Consider the following 22951-nt stretch of genomic DNA (forward strand, 5'->3'; position numbering starts at 1 on the left):
TTATTATACAAATTTGAAAAATAATATTTGATGGGAAATGTGTCGTTAAAGTACTGTAATATGATTATATTGTTTTGCCAGGGTCATAAAAACAAGGACAGAGTATCACGCTGAGGGTGACGTAATGTATTCGTCACTTCCGCACTCAATATTACGCTTGTCAAAATCACATTAATTCAAACCTGAAATAATTATAGTATGATTTTTCTTGTGTTTTTGTGTTATATGTATTTTAGGACCAGTAAAGAAAAACTTTCAACCATTCATAACAACAAACCAGGAAAAAAAATCGTAAACAACGCAACTAAAATCCGATGCGCAAATTGGTAATCTAAATTTAAAAAAAAAACAAGAATTTTTCAATTATGTATTGTAAAAAAAAATGAGGGCGATGGCATTTAAAAGAAAGTGAAATAAGGCTTCAGTTTGATTTAAAAATAAAAGATTGTAAACCAAAGCAGTTCAATTGCAAGGGATTGCGGTAATACACTTATTTGAGTTTGGAGACTGCCGTTAAACGCAATAAAGAAGACTCGAGGCATACCGGATCAGGCAACGCCGAGGACAACTAAGTTCCCGGAAGTCCTACGAGTGCGACTTTACGGGACAAGGAAACGTTATTTATTTAGCTCTTTTATTCTTTCTAACTTGCCTGACAAACACACTTTCCCATCTTGGATACTTCGTAGTAACTCTTTAGTATGCCTTTTTTTTCTCAAAACCCATTTGACCAAGATGTGGGTAAGTGAATTGCTTTGTTTGTTTTGATGCAAAGAGGTCCACTTGTTGCTAACGTTAGCTTAGCTAGAGTTTTTTCCATTGTTGACTGGCAAGTAACCGTTGACAGTTAAAATAATGGCTTCAAAGTGCCATTTCAGTGAATGAAAAGTGAGTTTACGTGATAACATTTTCATTAACTAGTTGATTTAAGGACTTGAAGGGCATACGAATGAATATTAACACTCTCCCTGTGACCTGCCTTCATGTGAGTCATGATCACCTGATTGGAATGTTGGTCAAATAAAATGGATGGACATTCAAAGCTTTAACTCCCGGACCAAGTATGAAGTTTGATAACGATGATACAAATTAGGTAGGTGCCAGTAGCACAATGGTATTGACCTTTGTTTACATACAGGATGAGCCAAAAGCAAGTGTATATTTCATCATTTGATTTTATTAGTTACACTTGTTTAGTATTTAGAAAACATTTTAATCTCGTCAGTACGTGAAATGTGCGTCTTCAACTTTGCAACATTCCTAAGACCATTCCAGAACACTGACACACATTTTTTGAACCACCCTGTATATTGAAATCTTGGATGCATTCATTTGCAGAGAAGGCGACCAATGAAAGTAACACGGCGGAAGACTGGAGTGGCATTATGGACATATGCGATAGGATTGGAACTACACCCAATGGGTATGCTATTCGGAACAAAATAGAAACACAAGCAAACCATCTCCAAAATTACTTTATTTAAATACATATTGTGATTTATGTGCGGTTTTGTTTCATTCAGACCTAAGGATGGCCTGAGATCCATCATGAAGAGACTCAACCACAAAGTGCCTCATGTGGCTATGCAGGCCCTCAATGTGAGTTTGTTACCTGCACTGTATGAGCATCTTGTCAACATCAAAGACACTACGACATCATGTCATCTCTTTACTACAACAAAACTAGGTTTAGGTGCATATCTGACTCTAATAAAGAGAGCAGAATCACCACTCTTATTGACCACCAAAGACATAATACCATAACCTAGCAGGAAATTACCCAGAATAAAACAGTTTTAATTCGTAAAGTAGACATGTTACCGTTACCTATTAATTGTGAACCTAACAGGGCCCACCACCCAATAACCATCAAAGACATGATAGCATGCCACCATTTTGCCAACAAAAACACGTCTCCTGTACTTATAAAAAAGAAAAGTACCATCAACCTGTAAAAATCAAATTAACAATAGAAAAACACCTGCAGCTTTCTATTTTACATTTCATGACCAAGATGACTCAATGTGCTTTACACAATTAAAAGTAAATTGTTGACAGGCATTTTTTTTAATGCTTTAAAAGACAGCAATCATAGGCACAGAGAGGAATAAAAAGTGTTATACTGGACTTGGACACTGGACATGTGTGAGGACATGCGGCTAAGAAAATGTCTGGATGTATGATTAGCTTGAATAATTTGGTCACAAAAGAGGTTCAAGAAAAACATCAGGCTCACAATTAAATTCAGTTAGAATGAATTAACTGTTTACTCATAGCCAAATGCTTTTATAATGGCTTAGTTAAGGAATCCCCCAATACTTGAAAAAGGAACCACCACCCTGTGACCCTCAAAGATGATAACACCAGCATTTTGTCTGCAACTTGACCTTGTTTTGTCTTTTAGTTGCTGGCCGCCTGTGTGTCCAACTGCGGCAAAATCTTCCACTTGGAGGTCTGCTCACGGGAGTTTACGGGTGAAGTGCGCAGCATGCTGAACAAAGTATGTCCACTTAGTGGAAAAAAAACAAAAAACAAAGATAAATTTTCTCCTAGCGGCTTTTAAACCATCTCAAATATACCCGATACAAATAGAAGTTTCAAATGAAGACGTGTGTGTTTGTGTGTGTCATCCTCAGCAAGCGCACCCGAAGGTATGCGAGAAATTGAAGGCACTGTTGATGGAGTGGGCCGAAGAATTCCAGAGAGATCCTCAGCTTAGCTTGATTGGCGCCACCATCAAGTCGCTGAAAGAGGAAGGCGTGAGCTTCCCGTCGCAAGTGAGTCTCGTGTTGTGGTCTATCAGAGGAGAGTTTGACATTTTACAGCAGATGAGACAGTAGGTTTGAAGGCTGGGGAGGCCCGCAATGAAAAGGAAGCGGAGCTAAGCGAACTTCACTCATCTTTTGGTTAACCTTTTCTTTCTGTGTACTCCACAAGGGGTCCGGCGTGAAGGGCAGCTCTCCTGCCATGAGCAAAGCCATGGAGGATGACGACGACGACGACCTGACCAAAGGTAGATCCAAACATATGATTTATCCATTCCGGCGTGTTGTGTGAAGAATTTGAAGATTTTTCTTCATGTCCAGTTTGGACTCAGGCTGTTGAAGAAAGGTTCTGTGAATGTACATCCCCTTCACCATTTTGTGACCCCTTTGTCTCAACATGGCAGCCATTGAGCTGTCCTTGCAGGAGCAGAAGCATCAGATAGATTTGCGGCCCACCATGATGATAGGCGATTCCTTCAGTAACGGCGAAGGCGGCGGTCTGGCGCAGGATACGCGCAAGGTCCGCGCGCTCTACGACTTTGAGGCGGCCGAGGACAACGAGCTCACCTTCAAAGCTGGAGAGATCATCCTGGTCTTGGACGACAGGTTGGACTTGAGCCTTAAAACATTCTGTGGTACAAATGTAGTAGTGTATTGTAGTATAGTGCAGTGAGCAATTCAATAATTAAACGTCCGAATGGTATTCCTATTCGTTAGATTTTTTTTTTTAATATGTATGTTTGTTTTTGCCCTGGCAGTGATCCAAACTGGTGGAAAGGGGAGAACCACCTGGGCGTGGGTCTATTTCCATCCAATTTTGTCACCGCCAGCCTTAACAGTGAACCAGAAACAGGTCAATAGCGCCCTCTCACAGTGTAGCATGTTAGTGAGATCTTTTTTTTCCTGTTAATCCCCTATTGGCCCTAACAGGGTCTGCAGTGGAGAACACAGCCAGTTCAGAAGAGTTGGTTGATGAACCCAAAACTGAGCCAGAGTCCATTTTTATTGATGAGGTTTGTGTTTCCATTCCTTTTTTTTTTTTGGGTTAGGGTTATTTGTCGTTTTATGAATTTAGAAACATCCCAAAATGGCTATCTTCGAAACAGTTTATCACTGATTCCATTATTTAATTTACTTTTGTTTTCATTCATTCTTATAGATTTGATAGTTATCCAAAGACTATCTTTATAGCTTGCCTCACAAGTTTTCCACAGTAACCGTAACCTTGCACAAGAATAATATATAGAGTAATATCTCCTTTTTTTGTGAAAAATGAAGCCACAAACAGTCCACAAAAAAGCCGATTTTTGTGCTTAATGCAATGACACTTCGTTGCGCATTAGAAAGCAACGACTTGCATTTGTCCACTTAGTGTCTTTGCCGTCGCAGAGCAAGATGGATCGATCTTTGGCGATGCTGCAGAACGCCGACCCGGCAGATCTGAATCCAGATTCCTCTGAGCTGATCCAGCTGGAGGGTATAAAGCCTCACACTTGTGCAAACACGCATTCACTTCTTGATTATACTCCGACCGACTGTCTGTGATTGAACAGACGCCTGCGAACAGATGAACCCCATAATCGACGAGAAACTGGATGAGCTTGACCGGTAAGAGGAATTAAACCTCTTAAAATTGGAGGTGCCATCTGGTAAAAAAAAAAAAAAAAATCTCGTCTTTTACACATCTTGATCCAGAAAGCACTCGGAGATGTCGGAGCTCAACGTGAAGGTTCTGGAAGCTTTGGAGATGTACAACAAGCTCATGAACGAATCGCCGCTGTACCAGGCCTACTCAAAGATGTCCCAGTACGGGCCGGCGGCACCCGCGACTGCCGTGCAGGTCAGAATAAAGAAAGTCCACAGGCACGTTAGCATCTGTAAATTTGAGACGTGTCATAGATTTAGTATTAATGGAATTGTTCTTGCAATTTTTTTTTTTTTTTTTTCGGAATAAGTGGCATGTTGCGTATAATCGGGACGGGAGGCTTCTGGAACTAATCAGGCGGCCGAGCCTCACCGCTTGCCTCGCGAAGCGTGATGAGTCGATGAAACGCCGGCGAGGGAAGTCACGCAAAAAAAATGGTCACGCTTGATCGACGGGCCAAACGTAAAGGCAAACAAATTCTTTATTTGAGGGCATCTTGACTTGTTGGCATTCCTTCCGGAGATTTGGGAACGTCCTCTTCATCGAGCAGCACTCGTTCCCGCTCGTTCAAAAGCCCAATGAGCATACGTGCACATATCTATGTCATTGTACTCAGGGCTACCTGAGCCAAGCGGCGGCCGCCGGCGCCGCCTACCAACCGGCAACGGCGATGTCCCCGCCGCAGGCCTATTCTTTGCCGAGGGCCGCCTCGGAGCCGGCGGCGCTGCATTCCCTGGCCAACAACAACCAAGCTGTGCTGCCCAACTACATCAGGTAAGAAGTGGTGTGACACCATTGGTCAGAACCCGCCAGGGAGTTTTAGGCTCACTATGGCGGGAACAAAAAACAAATACAGGACTAAGATTCTATTTAAACGTTTTTATTTATTTAGGTTGAGGTGTGTGTGTGTTGTAAATAAGAAGTATTCATGATGTTTTATCCCAGGTTTTTAGACATTGTTTTCTATTTTTTTTCAAGTGCTGGTCTAAAGATGGCTGATACTAAATGAGCTTTTTTTTTTCAAAGTAGTAATCTAAATAGAAAGTGGATGAAGTGGTTATCCATGTGTCCATGACTGAAGTTATACAAAATTGTGCACAGTGGCGGTGGCGCCGGCAACCATCATCAGTACATGAGCCAGGCAGCCGGCGGTACGGCTTACCCGCAGATGCCCGTCGACATGTCGGCCTATCACAACAGCGCCGTGCCGCCCGTGTCATACAGCGCTTCCGCCGCCGCCATCCAGCAGCACCATCAGCACCACCAAATGCAAGGGGCGTACTACCAGCAGCCCCTCCTCTAAAAGCAGCAGTAGGTTGTACCCGTGTGTGTGTTTCTGTGTCTGTGTGTGTGCGTATCCTGGTTTACCTGACGACTACTTCCTGGCTAAAGTAGGCGCCATGTCAAGGACAGACACGCCCATTTTCTCACTTTTGTCTTTTAATACCCACCCTGTTTTTTGTGTATCGTCAAAGAGTCTTCGGAATAGACCACATTTTCACACTGCCTTTTCTCCATCAATCGACCCCCCCCCCCCCCCCCCCCCCATCATGCTCGTTTTATTAGTTACTCTCTTTAAGCAAATGGGGATGGCGTTAGACAGGCCTTTTTTTTCATCTTTCAGTATAAACCAGCATCAGAACCCACTTTCATGCTGCCGCCAGCATGGTCCCATATACCTCCACTTTGTGTAAGGTTGGGGGTGTTGACCCACAAATCTTGGAGCACCTCACATCACTAACGCATTCCACATTTTGGTTTTGGGCTCCCAACGTAAATTTCAGAGGCCACTTTCGCACTACATGTCAAAGCGGGACCAAAAGGTCACCCACATAATACTCAAGATATCTGAAGCCCCTTTCACACCGCCCACGGATGCAATCTTTTTCTCAGACTCTCAAATCTTGTTTTCTGGTTAAGGAGGGGCTTTGAAGCGCGAGTAAGACGCCAATTATAGCCGGTTGAAGTTGACCTGTGAATTTTCAATCAACAGAAACCCCTTTGAGACAGCTCCCCATCAAAGCAGACATTTCCTTAGCTTTTATCCCCGTGTCAATGTTCTGTGTGTAAGGTACCGAGTGAAGTAAAGTCCACTTGCGAATTGACAAGTAACGCCGCTGTTTTTTTTCCTCACAGCTTAATGTAAGGTACCAGCAAGAAATGGTGGGCCATTTTAAAGTCAAACTTACATTGAATGAAAGTGTCCTTTGACGCCGCTGTGTTGTGTGAGGTGCCTTCGACACATCTCCCTCCCGTTTTGTGTGGAAATTTCATAGTCCCCCAAACGTGCCGTACAAGCAACATGATTTTTCTCCCTTTTGTGTATTTTCCATGTACAGTCGCACCTTAGCTTTGTACACATGTATTTACCACTGGATGCCTTGTCCGCCTGCGTATCAACACAAGTGTGACACAGGTGTGCTGCTACTGCTCGTGAATTCAAATGAATAAGAAGAATAAATGTATATATGTATTGCAAACAAAGTGCTCTTTTACCCTTTTGTAACTTTAAAGATGTTCTTCCAGAAAATAAAAAAAAAAAACCAACAAAAAACAAGAGTTGCGACTGCTTTATTGGAGGATACAGGTGAGAGCATCTAAGATGGCGGCTCGTTAGCTGGTCATCATTTATTCACTGGCCATGACCTTTTTATAGAGCCGCCGCTGCTTTCCTTCACGAGGAAGCGCCACAGGGGATTCTTCGCTTCGATCGTTTTCCACCTGTGTCGCAGCTGTTGCCTTTGTCAGTGGGATAGTTTGCTAAGAGGCTTCAAAGCAAAGGGACTTGGTGTTGCCTTCAAGCGCTCTGCGAAAACAATATCGGCGACGAGATTATTATTAGTATTATACCTCACAGAAATTCCTGAGTAGGTAGGTGGGGGATTTTATATTAAATATATAAAACCTTGTTAATTGTCCTTGTTAATAGACCACATCGTGATTGGATTGTTTTTTTTTTTTTTTTTAGCTTTCATAGAAATTAAATTTTATGTTGTAATCGAATAAAATTAAAATTTCCGTCGTAATCAAACAGCCAAGACTTCTTTATAGCTGATTCGGTGATTTACATTATCGCATGTTTTGACCCTTTCTCTGAGTGTTAATATTTCCTGTAGTTTTAAATGCACCGTGACCGAAATTAATTAGAAAATCGTAAAATTGGAATCGTGATTTTTTTTTCCTGCAGTCGGCGAACACGTGACCGCTTAACAACATCTTGATTGTGGATAATGATAGTATTTTGGAGAAATGCGTTATCGACTCGAATTAGTTACGGTTCACGTAGTCCGTGAACGCATCACGTAACTGGATGCAAAGTCGTGACGTTTAGTGCGGCCACTGAACGTATCACGAGCAGCGGGGCTTGGCTTGCTGGCACTTTTGCTCCTCAGCATCTTTTCGAGGCGCACCTCCACGCGACCGCACCACCGGACCGAGAATCCCCCCATCGTCGTCAGGGCGGAACCAAGCTGGAGCCGTCGGTGGCGTCGGGTCCGAACCCCGGGCAGCAGCCGCCGGAGTGGGGCGGTGCCGAGCGGCAGCCTCCGCCCTGGACCGACGAGCTGGCTGACATGTCCCGGCACATTTACGGCAGACACGGGCCGGCGGACGGAACGCACAAGGCAGCCTTCCAGGTACATTTGCGACATTTGGATTTTTCTTACAATTTATGGCCTTTCGCAGACCCCACTTCATCAGGTCATTTGCTCACTTTGACTGAATGAGGTAGTCAAAATATTAGGAACAACTTGTAAAGGCACTTTTTCTTTTTGAGGGTTGAAGCGATTTCAATTGTAATCCAATTAATGTGAAGTAAAGCTAATTTTTCCGGTACAAAACGAGAGGGTTCCATGAATCACTGCCCCTCGCAGACCCCCTCACTGTCCCCCCACTACCTCAGGTGCAGACCCCCCTCTCACTTCAAAGTAGGTCACTGGATAATGATGCTCAGTCCAGAAAAGCTTGACTTGTTATTCATCCAAAATAAAATACCAACTCATGCAGTACCCAAAAATGTGATTTTTTTTCCATCCTCGCTTTTGTTGCCTTTCAGGTGAACGGCGGTACGTATTCCAGAAGAAGTAGACTGAAGAGATCGGATGGCAGCACCACATCCACCAGCTTCATCCTCAGACAGGTGGGCTACCACACACCTAAACTTATTTAACAATTTTCACCAATAAAAAGTTAATATAATTTGAATGAAAACATTATATTTCCATGTACAACCAATAGCGCCAAAAATGCATTTTCCACTGCTGATCAACCAAAAATGACATCGCATGTGTTCAAGATTCACGTACCAACCAATCGCGGCTCGCCTGTTTGATGAGTTTGGTCATGTGACGTCCGCAAACTGAGCCCTGATTGGTCGTTATACTTGAGACTTGTACTGTTTTTTTTAAGTTCCCATATGGGGAAATGTGTCTTCTAAATTTGACACACCGCAATGAAGGATGATGCTCACAAAAAAAAAAAATTCTTCAATGCCCTGAAGCCCCGCCCCACTACACCTGGAAAAAGGATGGTACTTTGTTTAACTTTTGCCTACACATAAGTACATTTTTAAGCTACAAAAATATGAACATTTATAGTGTGTTTTTCTTGGTGCAACAACTAGGCGCTCTAAACCAGCTATGCTAACCATTAGGTAAAGTTGTTATTATTATTAATAATGACATAGCTAGCTAACTAGGTGAGTTAGCTAGGGTGCTAGGTGAACACTGAGGTGTTCTTGAGCAGCATAGCTAGCTAGCTAGCTTTATGCTTATTTATTTATTTATTTATTTAATTTCTGCCTTTATCACTCTTCCCCTGACACCAAGGTATTGTTGAGCGGCATAGCTTGCTAGCTTAGCTTCTCAATTGCGCTGTATTTATTTTGCTTTTTTTTTGTTTTGTTTCGTATCTCTTTTGTCGCTTTTCTGCCTAGTTTCATGACACGCACATCGCAACAATGAGGCCCTCTGAAAGCAGAACGGCTCGCTAGGTAACAACACTTCTCATTTGCAATTTTTTTTCACGCTAGTTCCCTCGATTGATAGCCTCACTCAGCACGTTTCTCTGTGGCTTCTCACACTCACTACAGCGCAGTCCCTCGTTTTCCTTCCTTGCCCTTAGCCAATGAGGACTCTGCCAACTACGTAGTCAGCTTGTTTGCTGATAGGAGGCAAAGCTGCCTTCACTCAAGTTGAAGATAAAATACATTTGTCGTCTTCTGTTTCTGCTTGTGTTGCGTTTGTGCGTGGGGGAAGTAGAATTTTCCAGTAAATGTACGACAACTTGTACGGATTTGATGACTGGGAGACGGTAAGTCTTTGACGCATGCTGGTGTCCCCCTCCCATCATAACCACAACTTTTATATATATATATATATATATATATATATATATATATATATATATATATATATATATATATATATATATATATATATATGTATATTTCTTATTTCATGAGGGGGAAAAAATGTTATATTGAGAGTGAATTTATTAATGAAACAAAAGAATTGTGTAAGAATTAAGAAAAAAATTGTGACTCAGTGCATTTATTTCAAGGCCACTTATTTGAAGTTTTGCAACGTATATAATTTTAAGGGATTGAAAAAAGAATTACAAAAATGAAGCTGGTTGTTTAATAACAAAAGAGTTGTGATTTTTACTTGAACATTGAATGAATGTGTCGGAAAATTGGACTAAATTAAAAAAGTTTTAATTTTGGAATAAAAAATTGCAAGAATAAGGTCCAATGTTAACCATGAAACGTTTATCAAACTTTTTGTAGTCAGACCCCTGTTACAAAGCAAATATTTTGGAAAAAAAAGCAAGGATAGCAATTGAAATTGATTACATTTTCACTGCATCTTTGAAGCAATGCGTGTCATCTGGAAGAAGATAAAAATATCAAAGGTAGTTTTTCACTTTGGAAAAAAAAAACTTTTTACAAGTAATGTAAAAAACACTTATTTTTACACCTTTAGATGTTGCGCTTGGTTTGAGGAAAAAAAGATCCAAGAGCGCCATCTAGAGGAGGGTAAAAATACGACAAGTGCTTCATGATGCTTCGTTTTTACAACACTTGTAAAGAGCTTGTTTTCTGCAGAAGTTTTGGGATGAAAAAATAATAAATCCCAATGCCCAAATGTGTATTCTCTTAGTACTTGTGCATGTTATTTTTAGACAAATCTGGTTAGCGTAGCGACAGGTGCTACTAGACGCCGTCAAACAAGAATGCTTTTAACCTTTGAACCTCGCTGCGATAGACCCTCAGACACAAAAAGTAGTCAAGATAAAGCTCAAGTGCCATGCTACGCTAACCACTAAAACGCTATCAGGGCTAGATTGTAGAATTCAGTGTGTGTGTGTGTGTGTGTGTGTGTGTGTGTGTGTGTGTGCATGTCATGTTGGATCAAAGTTAAGCTAGTAAAAAATTCAAATACAAAAATACATAAAATAAAACTTGATTATGACAATTGCTCGTTCTCATTAGCATATTAGCATGCGCGTCATATGTTATAGCTTCCTGACAACCACCACGCGCATCCTTCAAGACATTATGGCCGCCGGTTGCCATAGCAACGGCGGCGGACAACTATGGGATGTTTGAGGCCGCATTGTGTCGCCGCGCTTTGATTACGGCACATGAAAGTGAACCCGTCATGAAATAAACATCAGCGCGCGCCTCCTGTCTTCTTCTTTGGTTTTCCAGGGTTCCGCCGACTCGTACGCGAGCCGACCGTCCGACTCGGACGTTTCCCTGGAGGAGGACAAGGAAGGCGGCAGGCAGGAGCGCGAGCAGCAGGCGCAGACCCAGCTGGAGAGAGCCAAGGTCCGTTTCCACACGCCGTATTTTATCTTATCTTCGGAGTTTCTTGGATATAATTTTGATCCGCGGCGCAGACCAAAGCGGTAGCGTTCGCCGTGAGGACAAACATCAGCTACTGCGGAGCTCTGGACCAGGACGTCCCCGTTGGAGGAACCGCTGTCTCCTTTGATGTTAAGGACTTTCTCCACATCAAAGAGGTCCCAATTTCTAAACTATCTTCTCATTTTTGGCCAAAAATGCACAATGTTCTCCTCGGACCCAGCCTATTCGTTTGCGTCCACTGTCGTGTCCATTTTGTCTCGGCAAAGCGAAATACATCCCAGCCGAACGCAGGAGACATCACTGGAAAGCGCAGGATGTCCTCGAGTGAGGACACTAGGACTTAGTAAGGAAGCTCCAATTGGTCAAAAGATACAGACCAAAAATGAATGGTGTCCAATACAGAGGACATAAATGAATAGACACTTTTTAGGAGGTATTGAAATAAACTGTCGAAAGCAGGACTGAAGAGGCCTGACATTGAAAAATATTACAGCGAAAAGTCGAGACGGTAAAAAGACGCCACACGTGATTTGGAAATTGGAAACACGGGAAATTGAATACATTTGTACTGCACTAGTCTTTCTTTTTAAATCACTAGCAAAAAGTAAACAAACAAAACAAAATATCTAAGTAAGCTCTATTTATATTTTCAGTACAGTTGCATCTTTTCAGGAATTAAAACGAATATTCCGTTGTATACCTTATATACAATAACAATAAAGGTATCCTATTACATTATATCACCAAAATAAATAAATAAATAAATAAATAAATAAATATATATATATATATATATATATATATATATATATATATATATATATATATTTTTTTTTTTTAATTTATTTATGTATTTATATTTATTTATTTATTTATATATATATATATATATATATATATATATATATATATATATATATATATATATATATATATATATATATATTATGGTACTTCAGTTCAGTAAAAAAAATAAAATAAAATATTTGACGTCTGTTGTTGTCAGTGGTTGTGAAATAAAAAATTTTTCTGGTTAAAATAATAAAATCAAAATGTTATTTTTTGGTGTGCGTGTGTGCAGAAGTACAATAACGAGTGGTGGATCGGTCGCCTGGTAAAAGAAGGATGCGACGTGGGTTTCGTTCCGAGTCCTCTCAAGTTGGAAAACCTTCGCCTGCAGAGCGACACCAAGCGAGGGCGTTTCCACAAGTCCATCACGCTATTCCAAAATTTCCTTATAATGAAACCAAACTTTTTATTTGGAATATTATTCATGTTCTTTTTTCACTTTTCTTCCAGCGCTCACAACAAATCCGGCGGAAACTCCTCATCCAGTTTGGGAGACATCATGTCAGGAACCTTCAAGAGCACGCCAAACAGTGCAGGTCAGTCAAAACCCAAACCGGTTCTAGCCTGTTCGGAGCTGGTATTAACTGGTCAGCTCTCGTATTAGCTGGTTTGACCCGGTATGGTCCTACAACAATCAATCTGGTTTCACGTGGTGAGAGCACAGTTGTTTTCTTTTTCGCGTGTGTGTGTTTTTTTTTTTTTTTGCCTCATTCAGACTCTCTTGTCGTAACAGGAAAGCAGAAGCTAAAAGTGGTGAGTTTAATATTTTGTTTTTTTATTATTTTGACATTTTATATACATTTTGTATACATTTTATATACATAAAACAACAGTACATCCATGTATATATATATATATATATATATATATATATATATATATATTATTATATTGATATATTTCGATATACTTCTTGTTTAGGCCGAGCACGTACCCCCATATGATGTGGTGCCCTCCATGAGGCCGGTGGTCCTGGTGGGCCCGTCGCTTAAAGGCTACGAGGTAGGACTATGACATCATGGACACGATTATTAATATTAATAATCACGATCAAAGCGGGGGATAGGGGTGCCAGAGAGTCAGTTGTCATGGAGTCCCCATCCCTCCTTTTGCTCCCGTCGCTGCCGTCACCATGGAAACAGCCGCCGGAGTAAAAGTTCCTTCTCGATAGAGAATACAGAAAGATTTGGAAAAAGTCAAGTGTGACAAAAGTAGAGCCGGTGTGAAATTTCAAACGCCCGTCCCTGCATTTTGATAAAACCTTCCACGCACGCGTCTGTCGTCCCCGCAGGTGACCGACATGATGCAGAAGGCGCTGTTCGACTTTCTCAAGCACAGGTTCGACGGCAGGTGAGAGCCCCTCGCTCGCGCTCGTGTCTTTGAGGTGACGTAATGGGCGCGTCATGTGACGGCGGTCGTCTGGCGTTGGCAGGGTCTCCATCACCAGGGTAACGGCCGACATTTCGTTGGCTAAGAGGTCAGTACTAAACAACCCCAGTAAGCGCGCCATCATTGAGAGGTCCAACACCCGCTCCAGCATCGGTAATGCCCTCATTCAATGATGTGCATGTGTCTTGGAGGTGTCTTTGATATGTCTTGGCTGTTTCTTTGAGGTTGTATGTCTTATATGAGAAATTAAAATGTCTTTGATTATATTAGTTGTCCTCAGGGGAGTTTGATATGTCTTTGGTGTGTCTTTGATGTGTTTTCTTGGGTGTGTTTGAGGTTTTGTTGATTAGTCTTTGATATCTTTGATTTGAATTGAAAGTGTCTGGTTATCTTTGGATGTCTTTTGGGTGATTTCCTGTTTGTTGTGTCTTTGATGAGTATTGGTTCTTTCAGGAGGTTTTGTGATGTGTCTTCAGTTATTGTTGATGGTTTGATGTGACTTTAAAGTATCTTTGTTTACCTTTGTTGTCTTTGAGGAGATTTGATTGATGTGCCTTTGGTTTTGTCGGTGTGTCTTTGATATCTATGATGTGAATTGAATGTGACTTAGATTACTTTTTGTTGTCTTTAGGGTTAAGGTTAGGGTTTCCTGTTTTGGTGTTTCTTTGAGGTTTTCTTGATGTGTCTTCAATTGTCTTTGATAATATTTTTAAGTGTCTTTGATTATTTTATTTGTTAGGGAATTTGATATGTCTGTGGTTTGTCTTTGATGTGTCTTGTGTTTTTTCTTGAGGTTTTGTGTATATGGCTTAAGATGTCTTTGATGTGAACTGTCAAAGGTCTTTGACTAGATTGGTTCTCTTTAGGGGTATTTGATTGTCCCGTGTGTCTTTGATTATTTTGGGTGTTTCTTTGAAGTTTTGCGTAGCTTTCTTCAGATTTTTATGGTCCCTTTGATCACCTTGGTTCTCTTTAGGTGTATTTGATATGGCTGGTGCATCTTTGATGTGACTTGGGTGTTGCTTTAAGGTTTTGTGTATGGCTTTGATGTGAATTGAAAGTGTATTTGATTATGAAAATAGAAATGATATCTCTTAATGTATTTAGGGTGTTTGTAGGTGCCTTTGATGCATTTAGGAAATGTTTGATATCTTCATTTCTTTCATGTGGTTTGGGGTCTTTGATGTGCTTGTGAGGTGTCTTTGATGTATCTTTGATATTCCCTCACTGGCGTCGTAGCCGAGGTGCAGAGCGAGATAGAGCGCATCTTTGAGCTGGCTCGCTCGCTGCAGCTGGTGGTGCTGGACGCCGACACGGTCAACCACCCGACGCAGCTCGTCAAGACCTCGTTGGCGCCCATCCTGGTCCATGTCAAAGTGTCTTCGCCCAAGGTGAGCACAGGTGGATGAATGAAGGTCTGCATGAAAGCGGCTACGGATGCTGATTGCGGTTTGTGCGCTTTTAGGTCCTCCAGCGTCTGATCAAGTCTCGAGGCAAATCTCAAAGCAAACACTTGAACGTGCAGCTGGTGGCGGCTGAAAAACTTTCCCAGTGTCCGTCTGTGTGTAACCACAGTTTTTCGCCGCCATTTTGACGTCGATTTTCCTCATGCTCGTCTCTACTCCCGTGACAGGAAATGTTTGACATCATTCTGGATGAAAACCAGCTGGAGGACGCCTGCGAGCACCTGGCCGACTACTTGGAGGCATACTGGAGAGCCACGCACGCTCCCTCGCTCACCACCACGCCGGGTCGAAACCTGAGCTCCACCGCGCTCTCGCCGTATCCCGCCGCCGTTCAGGTCAACCTTGCGATTTGAGAAAATCATAATTTGAATGAAAAATTGGACCAAAAAGCTAAAAGATTATGAAACAATCAGTTTACAATAATAAAGTCTAGGGATGCGAGAGTATCAATCTCAAGTATCGGTATCAGGTTGGTACCTTGTACTTTCGATACTTTGATACACTCACTCGAAACGGTTCTTAGACTAAAAATGACAATTATGGAGATTAGTTGCAGTAAAAAAAAAAAGTTGCTGTATTTTGACAATAAAGGTTCATTTTACAATATAATACAATAACATAAAAAAACATCAGCAAGATAATATGAAAAAAAACGTTTTTTAACTAAAGCATCTCAGGAAAGAGTAGCGATTTTATGTGTGGATTTTTTTGTATTTCAAGACAAATTATTTTATGAGAACAAAGCTAAAACATCACAAGTGGTTTCTTTCTTAATTTTACAAATTCAAATTCTTAAAATGAAAATAAGCGTCTATGTTTTATATTTTCTTTACCCTTTTTTTACTTTTTTAATAGTTCTTTGTAACAATTCGACTTTTTCTTGCGTTTAATAATAAAAAAAAACAAAACGTTCATCCTAGTAAATCTTGCATCCCGACAGGCCCAACGTAACCGCCAAAACAACCCCAACGCGGCGCTCGCAGAGCGTCGCAGCCTGATACCGGCTGACCAGAACCTGCAGAACGAACGGGCCAGAATGAGCCGCCGCCGGTTGTCGTCGGGTTCTCAGCGCAGCCACGACCAATCGGCTTTGATGGAGGACGAGCCCTACCTCCTAGACCCCTATCAGGACTCCTACCAGCCTCACCGCAGACTCTGAAAACACTTTCAGGAAGCAAATAATAGACTTTGATGATATGTTGTTCTAGGGATATTATTTATTTTGTTAGCGATGTAACACAGAATGTGATTATTACAAACAAGCACAGCAAGATAATGTCGTTGGCATGTTTATAATGGAAATACACATCTTATATACCCATACGGACTAGCACCAAGTTGTAGACATTAATATTCATGCATCGCTACATCAAATCAACTTTCCCCATCCACATAAATGGAAACGCCATTAATCCGTCCAAAATGTGTTTTCTGATAGGAAAAATAGAACAACGGTAATGTGCTTTCTAAATGCAGTAATCATTAAATAAATCATCATTAAATAGGATTTAATGAAACAATCCGTGCATTATGTTTTCATGCTTTCATGGAGATTGTGCTGCTCCGTCTGATGTGTGCACTTTGGCCACTAGGGGCAGTCTAATAACAGTGCTGACAGTAGAAGCTCACTATTTGCTGGCTGACGTCCATTCAGGGGCATATGAACTCTCCAAAATAGAAATGGCTTAAATGGATGCAGAGATGGACACTCCCAATTGCCCTTAGGTGTGTTTGTGCGTGTGAATGCTCATTTGTCTCTGTCTGCCCTATGATTGGCTGGCAACCAGTTCAAGATGTACTCCCGCCCAAATACTCCTGGGATAGGCACCAGCAAGCCAAAACCCTTGTGAGGATATGCGATTATGAAAATGGATGGATGGATGGATGGATGGATGGATAGATGGATGGACGGATGGATGGATGGAAAAAAATTCGCTTTGACTGTGTGGGTGGAGTCGAAAATGTAAAATGGGCGGAGCCAAACTTTTGGCTCCATTCACTCATATCTTGACGTGCCAGTTTGCCAACGAAAAAAAAACTTGCATTCTAAATCCGTTACCAACAGACACTCAACTGCTTTGCTAGAATTCTACAAAAAAAAAAAAATGCCAAAAAGGTTTCACATTGAAGATATAAGACAAACTTGTCACCTTTTAACACGATTATAAGGTTATCTCATTATACCGTGATATTGAACATTTTTCTTGTTTGGTGGCAAGTCGATATACAAGATGATTACATCCAGATACTTTTTTTGGTAATTGATTTAATCCGTACCCCCAAAACGATCGATAGATCAACTCGTGAATACAGAGCATCCGAGGCTTGTCGATGCGCATGCGCATTGACTGCCGTAGAGCCAGCCGCACTTCTCTCAGGTGACATTTGCGCTAGCAAGTTAGCCACCGCGCTAACACTCCAACGCCGCTCCCTTTCCAGCGCATTTCCCCATTTCCTCCTTTATTTCGCCTCGTGTGTGACCGACAGTGCTGCGGGAGCAGCTTGTCAATATTCTACATGGCGTTAAATCGGTCATGGCGCGTGCGTTTAAACGCGTTGACAGCCCCGTAGTGCTAATTAGCATCTAAGCTAGCTCCCAAGTTACGAGTTTTGCGAGACGCTTCCGCTTTTCCAGCCATGGGAATACTTTTCACCAAGTTATGGAGGCTTTTTAACCATCAAGGTGAGAAGAATTATTGCATTTAAAGATAAGTTGAGAGCTAAGAGACGTGATGCTAACAGGCCTAAGCTAACTCACACACACCTATGACAGCGTACATCTAATTATGCCAATGGAATGCTATGGTAGCGGACACTTCATTAGGTACACAGTTTGTGTCAAGGTAACCAAATGCAAAATGTTTGAATGTTTTATTTTCTGAGGAAAAGTTGGACTTGAGAGTAACACTAAAACATAAGAAAAAGTCCTTGATTTTGTATTTTTTGAGGGGAAAAATGTGGGGGGGAAAGGTGAGATTGTTATTCAAAAAGTAGTCATTTTTATCATGATTTTACTCGGAAAATTTTGCAAAAATGAGTCAAAACCTCGTGAGAAACAACTAATGTTTTGTTCATTAAAAAATAATTACTAGAACAAAATTCATTATTGAGTCACAATACGAATTCTTTGTCACTATTATATGAGGAAAAACATGTTTGTGCTATCCATACATATAAGAAAATAGGATAGATTAGTGCTTTAGTCAAAGTATTATTGTCGGTGTACGTGTGTGTGTTTTAAAAAAATAAGAAAAAGTGTAAAATGTTAGAATAGCTTAAACCTATATGTTGCAAAAATGATGACTCGGTGAATCAGAACATGACTCAGCATTTTCTCCAAAATCTTTTATCAATGTCATCTTTTGTCTTCCAGAGCACAAAGTCATCATTGTTGGCCTGGACAACGCCGGCAAGACTACCATCCTTTACCAATTGTGAGTATTTTTACTTCGGCGTGTTTAGAAGGAATCGCCCTTAAAAAAATGTTAAAGTCTTTGTGGAAATGTTTGGAACAAAATCGCTAGTTTTGTCAGTTTAGTTGTCATTTTGCTTCAACATTCTGCACCGGACAACACTTATGCTAGCGATATCTCTAAATACGGGGAGGGGCACATAAAAAAAAAAAGGTTCATGATCCAACCTTTGCAAGAAGTCAGATATATTTGTTTAAAAAGATGGGGGTGTTACATCTTTAGATTTTTTTTTTTTTTTTCCTAGCTCCATGAACGAGGTGGTCCACACGTCACCCACCATCGGTAGCAACGTGGAGGAGATCGTGGTGAACAACACGCACTTTCTCATGTGGGACATCGGCGGGCAGGAATCATTGAGGTCCTCGTGGAATACCTACTACACTAATACTGAGGTAAAAATATTTTGTTTTGATTTAGGCACAGCTAAATGTCCCATTCTAATATTCAAAAATTGTTATAAATTGGTATTGCTTACTGTTCGTGTATGCACTTCCACCACATGGTGCTATTTGCTCCATTCAAAGCATATCAAACCAATAGAAGCGGTAGCACGGGGTGACATTTTCAATTTGTTTTTTTTTATGCATTATTTGTCTGTTGTACTCAGAAACAATGTGCCTAAAACCTGAGGACAAAATGTCTTTTTTTTTTCTATGAATTTTTTAAATCCATAGCTTCATCTACGAAAAACGCAAAACAAACTTTGGCAGTCTAATATTTGGTTTTATTGTCTATTTCACTCTTCAAAACAGTGAGTTAATAGAGAATAGCATTTTCACCAAGTGGCTGCCTCCTATTGGCTCTCAGCCAAAGAATGATATTATAAAGAAAAGGAATACATTTTAAAATCCATTTTCCAAGCAAGCCATCAACATCACCTAGTGATGGAAAATGAAGCCTCACGAACAACTTTTCATGTTTTTTTTTTGCTGCTGCTCTTGCTAAAGATGCCAGGGACATTTAATACGTATCCATAGCTGTTGCCTTCACTTTTAAACCAAGAGCTCCACCTAGCGGACTAAAGAAAGATCCCAAGTGTTTGATGAGGCTTCATTTTCCCAACAGCAGTTAGAATCCACCAAATACATTTCCCCACCAGATGGCGCTGTTTCTCGCTATTAGAAATGATTCTGTTTGTATCTATTCCAAAAATGTGAGTGTTTATTTTATTTTTTTTAAATATGTATCTTTCAGGACCTTCTGACTGACTAACAATGTTTGTGTAGTTTGTGATAGTGGTGGTGGACAGCACGGACCGGGAAAGAATCTCTGTGACCAAAGAGGAGCTCTACAGGATGCTGGCGCATGAAGTAAGCGACCATACACACAGACATATGGATTAGAGTGAGATATAATAGGATTATCGATTGATGTGTGGTACAGGACCTGAGGAAGGCGGGGCTTTTAGTCTTCGCCAACAAGCAGGACGTGAAGGGCTGCATGTCGGTGGCCGACATCTCGCACAGCCTCCAGCTCACCGCCGTCAAAGACCACCAGTGGCACATCCAAGCCTGCTGTGCCCTCACCGGGGAAGGGTGAGCCACATGCTAGCAACACGCTAAGTATACAAAACGACAGCCCCGGTCAAGAGTCGTCGTTTGTTTTTGTCCAGCTTGTGTCAGGGCCTGGAGTGGATGATGTCACGGTTACGCGTCAGATGATGGCCTCTGAACCTTGGCAGAGAACGAGGAGGTGGCTTGACTTGAGCCTTTTCCCCCAACAAGCTATTTTGAGGACCTTCTTTTTGTCTTGTGTGATAATTTATTGGACGGAGGACTTTATTTAAAAGTGCACGCTTTACCCTTTCTACAAGATGGAGGTCCTCTCCTGCAGCCCCCCGCGGCCTTGAAGCAGTATTCCCGGACCGGCGACGACGCCGTCGGTTCAGTTTTGTTTTAACACGGTGCCTGTAGCAACATGGACGCTCGGTGTGAGATCAGGTGGATGGGGGTGGGACTGGTAAAGGGGGGCGGAGTCGACACATGACAAACCCCCTTGGAGATGAAACCAGTCAATTAAATGTTTTTATCTGTTGATCTCAAGTGCATCTACTGAGGGTTTTCTTTAACGATTATGTCATTATGACCCATATTTAACAAGTGTCCTTTGATTAACAATGTGACTTTCCCCAAAAATTCTCTGTATGGACTTATGTGTGACCAATTTTGAGTCGTATCAGCAATGGAATATCAGTGCCAAAAATCTTGCAAATTAGTCACACAGCGCAATTTAGGAATATTACTAGTGATCATATTGTGACACTCTCTTTTGGGCTGCTACTTTCTCATTCCATCTTTTTTTGGTAAGAAAATCCCACAAAGATGGTGACCACTTTTCAGGTTGCAATGCATTAAAACCCAGTTTCCGCAGAGAAAACTACTCGACTAAATCCTACTTGACAACAAGTAGAGTACAGTAGATTTAAAAAAACTCAGAGGAGTAGTCTACTCAAGGGGTCCCCGAGTTTTTTTTTGCACCAGTTTCAAAATAAACTAAGAGATTAAGTGATGTATGACACAAAACCTTGGTGCGCTTTTATTTTGAAGTTAATCCAGGAAACAACGACCGACTATTTGATCGTCTTCAATTTCCAGTGAGCAGCAATGACGGAAACAACTTTTTTTTTTTCTCGAGTGACGTTCTTTTTTTCCAGCTGAGTTTTTTTTCCCACATATTGTGCGAAGCCATGGAGGAGACCAACATTAACTTGGCGGCTAATCTCTTATTGCTAAAATTGGTCAAGTGCACTATCATTTTGTCACGTTGAGCGGATGCCGAAATTGCTAGTTCTTTTTAGCCAATCAGATTGTAGGTTCAACTCTGAACGACTTCTCACTTGCCTGATAACGAGTCCTCCGTGCTCTTATTGGTTTGGCTATGTATTGTTAGCTTCTGATTGGTTGCGCATTAGTTCGATTGACAATGGAGGATGACGTCCGGACCGTAATTGAAAAATCACCTTCAAGGCGACATTTTCAAGAAAAAAAAAAAGTAGAATTTGTCAAGACAGGTCAACCAAACCTGCTTTGCTAATTAGCTTGCTATCCGGAAATATTTTTAGGACTGTATTTTATACGAGTTGAACATCTTGTTTACGGAAGAGCAAAGAAAGAACGTTTCCATTATGTCGGGTGAGTACATGCGATACACTATTTAAGTTTTTTTTTATATATATGTATATAATGGTGATTTTTAACTGCTATACTGTAGAGTAGAGGTTGGGAGTTATGTAGAGACGTATTGGAAAGTAAAAGTCTTTGTGTTTTTTTTCTTGTTACTGTAGCAATAAAAGTAGTTTCGACATTAGTGTTCTATCCTCCCTAGATGCTAGTATTGCTTTCACGAAGGGAGACCGAGAACTAACAGCAAAATGAGTCTATCTTTTATTTAATTGCCAGTACTGTGGTTCTCACTCATTTATCTTTTGTAAAACTGCAAAGAAAAGAAACCTAAGTACCATATGCAAAATCACATACCAAATGAACACAAACTGTGCAGATCAAATCGACCATTCAACAGAACTACAAACGATATTCCGTTCGATACAAGTAAATTACGCAAATTCAGACCATAAAGAGAAGTTCCCAATGAAATTTTGGTAATTTGTGTCTCATTAGTCAACCCCACAATGTAATGGCTATTAGAATCAAATGCTTCCCCTAGAGGCAGACATGTAGACCTGCAAGTACTCCCCTCCTGACTGGATTGTTCCTTTAGATCCGTGCGTCAGCATAAAGGTCACTTTCCAGGTGCCAGCTCGCACAGACCGAGCCGTCTGTCACGATTAGTTTACCACCCCAGGGAAGACGTCAGCCTCTCCTCCAGAAGGATGAGCGCGTTGCTATGGAAACACAGCCCAAACAATGGTGACCCTGCCTCCTGTCGCCGCCACGCTGATCTGTTTCGTTCCGAGCTTCTGACATCACCTGCAGAAAAAAAAATCATAACAAGAACGGTCATCTCTGTTTTTGTTTTTGTCCTCTCGTCTCTCATCGGCAGCTGGCCACTGCTTGTGTTTTTCCACTGACACCCAACAAATACCACCACCGTTATTCACTGTATGTGACTCGAATATGACTATGATACATATACAAATTCATTTTAATATAAAATATAAAATTTAATATAAAAAAAAACTTGGAAATCTGCTTGTGATTTTTTTGGGGGGGGGTTCAGCCCTTAAGTAGACCAACAAAAAATTCTCAGGAAGCCATTCCCCAAAAGAGAACTGAAATCGGCCATGTTGAATTTGAAAGAGACATTTTAGAATCATTTTGGCAGGTTCCAGTGGTCCTTTGAGTCCTCTGCCCCTGAAGCCACTTTCTTTTGGTAGCATTCAATTTTGTTGTTTATCCTGGGGAAAAAAAATGTCTCAAGAAGCCATAAGCCGAACAGATTGCTCTAGTTTACTCCAGATGTGATCCAGATCTGATATTTGAGGTCAGTGTAAATGCAACATGTACAAAGTATATTTTCTGCCACTTTTGTGTCATCAA

At 41.1% G+C, this 22951-nt stretch overlaps 3 protein-coding genes across 6 annotated transcripts; all 3 read left to right on the plus strand.

Annotated features, from left to right (window-relative positions):
* The first annotated feature begins 545 nt into the window (after positions 1 to 545).
* On the plus strand, positions 546 to 6940 carry stam2 (signal transducing adaptor molecule (SH3 domain and ITAM motif) 2). Of its 3 annotated transcripts, XR_015865684.1 has the most exons (16): positions 573 to 741; positions 991 to 1093; positions 1339 to 1423; positions 1524 to 1599; positions 2405 to 2500; positions 2637 to 2777; positions 2938 to 3013; positions 3170 to 3371; positions 3524 to 3618; positions 3696 to 3778; positions 4155 to 4242; positions 4319 to 4373; positions 4461 to 4605; positions 5027 to 5184; positions 5512 to 6174; positions 6222 to 6940. XR_015865684.1 is itself a non-coding variant. In XM_088415530.1 (15 exons), the coding sequence occupies exons 1-14, from the start codon at positions 702 to 704 to the stop codon at positions 5711 to 5713; spliced, it is 1542 nt and encodes a 513-aa protein (XP_088271656.1). In that variant the 5' UTR covers positions 546 to 701; the 3' UTR covers positions 5714 to 5721; positions 6547 to 6940. The 3 variants fall into 3 exon arrangements, 1 of the variants encoding a protein (XP_088271656.1); XM_088415530.1 differs by lacking the exon at positions 991 to 1093 and having other exon boundaries at positions 546 to 741; positions 5512 to 5721; positions 6547 to 6940; XR_015865683.1 differs by lacking the exon at positions 991 to 1093 and having other exon boundaries at positions 548 to 741.
* Positions 6941 to 7135: 195 nt separating this feature from the next.
* Positions 7136 to 16502, plus strand: cacnb4a (calcium voltage-gated channel auxiliary subunit beta 4a). 2 transcript variants are annotated; one of them, XM_088415527.1, is made up of 14 exons: positions 7136 to 7281; positions 7803 to 8045; positions 8465 to 8548; positions 11120 to 11239; positions 11311 to 11433; positions 12360 to 12663; positions 12843 to 12880; positions 13049 to 13129; positions 13419 to 13477; positions 13560 to 13669; positions 14756 to 14907; positions 14982 to 15077; positions 15150 to 15317; positions 15923 to 16502. In XM_088415527.1, the coding sequence occupies exons 2-14, from the start codon at positions 7983 to 7985 to the stop codon at positions 16139 to 16141; spliced, it is 1617 nt and encodes a 538-aa protein (XP_088271653.1). In that variant the 5' UTR covers positions 7136 to 7281; positions 7803 to 7982; the 3' UTR covers positions 16142 to 16502. The 2 variants fall into 2 exon arrangements, with proteins under 2 accessions (XP_088271653.1, XP_088271654.1); XM_088415528.1 differs by lacking the exon at positions 7136 to 7281 and having other exon boundaries at positions 7735 to 8045; positions 12360 to 12487; positions 12578 to 12663.
* Positions 16503 to 17336: 834 nt separating this feature from the next.
* arl5a (ARF like GTPase 5A) lies at positions 17337 to 20497 on the plus strand. Its single transcript, XM_088415531.1, has 6 exons — positions 17337 to 17665; positions 18356 to 18416; positions 18700 to 18847; positions 19682 to 19765; positions 19839 to 19990; positions 20068 to 20497. The coding sequence occupies exons 1-6, from the start codon at positions 17620 to 17622 to the stop codon at positions 20114 to 20116; spliced, it is 540 nt and encodes a 179-aa protein (XP_088271657.1). The 5' UTR covers positions 17337 to 17619; the 3' UTR covers positions 20117 to 20497.
* Positions 20498 to 22951: the final 2454 nt, after the last annotated feature.

This window comes from Hippichthys cyanospilos, chromosome 5 (genome assembly GCF_059441005.1).
Source record: "Hippichthys cyanospilos isolate Australia breed blue-spotted pipefish chromosome 5, RoL_Hcya_1.0, whole genome shotgun sequence".
Lineage (NCBI taxonomy): Eukaryota > Metazoa > Chordata > Actinopteri > Syngnathiformes > Syngnathidae > Hippichthys > Hippichthys cyanospilos.

Excerpts from the sequence above, each read along its gene's own strand:
- stam2 (XM_088415530.1), top strand. The coding sequence starts at position 702 with ATGCCTTTTTTTTCTCAAAACCCATTTGACCAAGATGTGG. Across the intron at positions 2,501-2,636 it reads TGCGCAGCATGCTGAACAAA|CAAGCGCACCCGAAGGTATG; the intron begins GTATGTCCACTT and ends TGTCATCCTCAG. Across the intron at positions 2,778-2,937 it reads GCGTGAGCTTCCCGTCGCAA|GGGTCCGGCGTGAAGGGCAG; the intron begins GTGAGTCTCGTG and ends GTACTCCACAAG.
- cacnb4a (XM_088415527.1), top strand. The coding sequence starts at position 7,983 with ATGTCCCGGCACATTTACGGCAGACACGGGCCGGCGGACGGAACGCAC. Across the intron at positions 13,130-13,418 it reads CGTCGCTTAAAGGCTACGAG|GTGACCGACATGATGCAGAA; the intron begins GTAGGACTATGA and ends TCGTCCCCGCAG. Across the intron at positions 13,478-13,559 it reads AAGCACAGGTTCGACGGCAG|GGTCTCCATCACCAGGGTAA; the intron begins GTGAGAGCCCCT and ends TGGCGTTGGCAG.
- arl5a (XM_088415531.1), top strand. The coding sequence starts at position 17,620 with ATGGGAATACTTTTCACCAAGTTATGGAGGCTTTTTAACCATCAAG. Across the intron at positions 19,766-19,838 it reads ACAGGATGCTGGCGCATGAA|GACCTGAGGAAGGCGGGGCT; the intron begins GTAAGCGACCAT and ends TGTGTGGTACAG. Across the intron at positions 19,991-20,067 it reads TGTGCCCTCACCGGGGAAGG|CTTGTGTCAGGGCCTGGAGT; the intron begins GTGAGCCACATG and ends GTTTTTGTCCAG.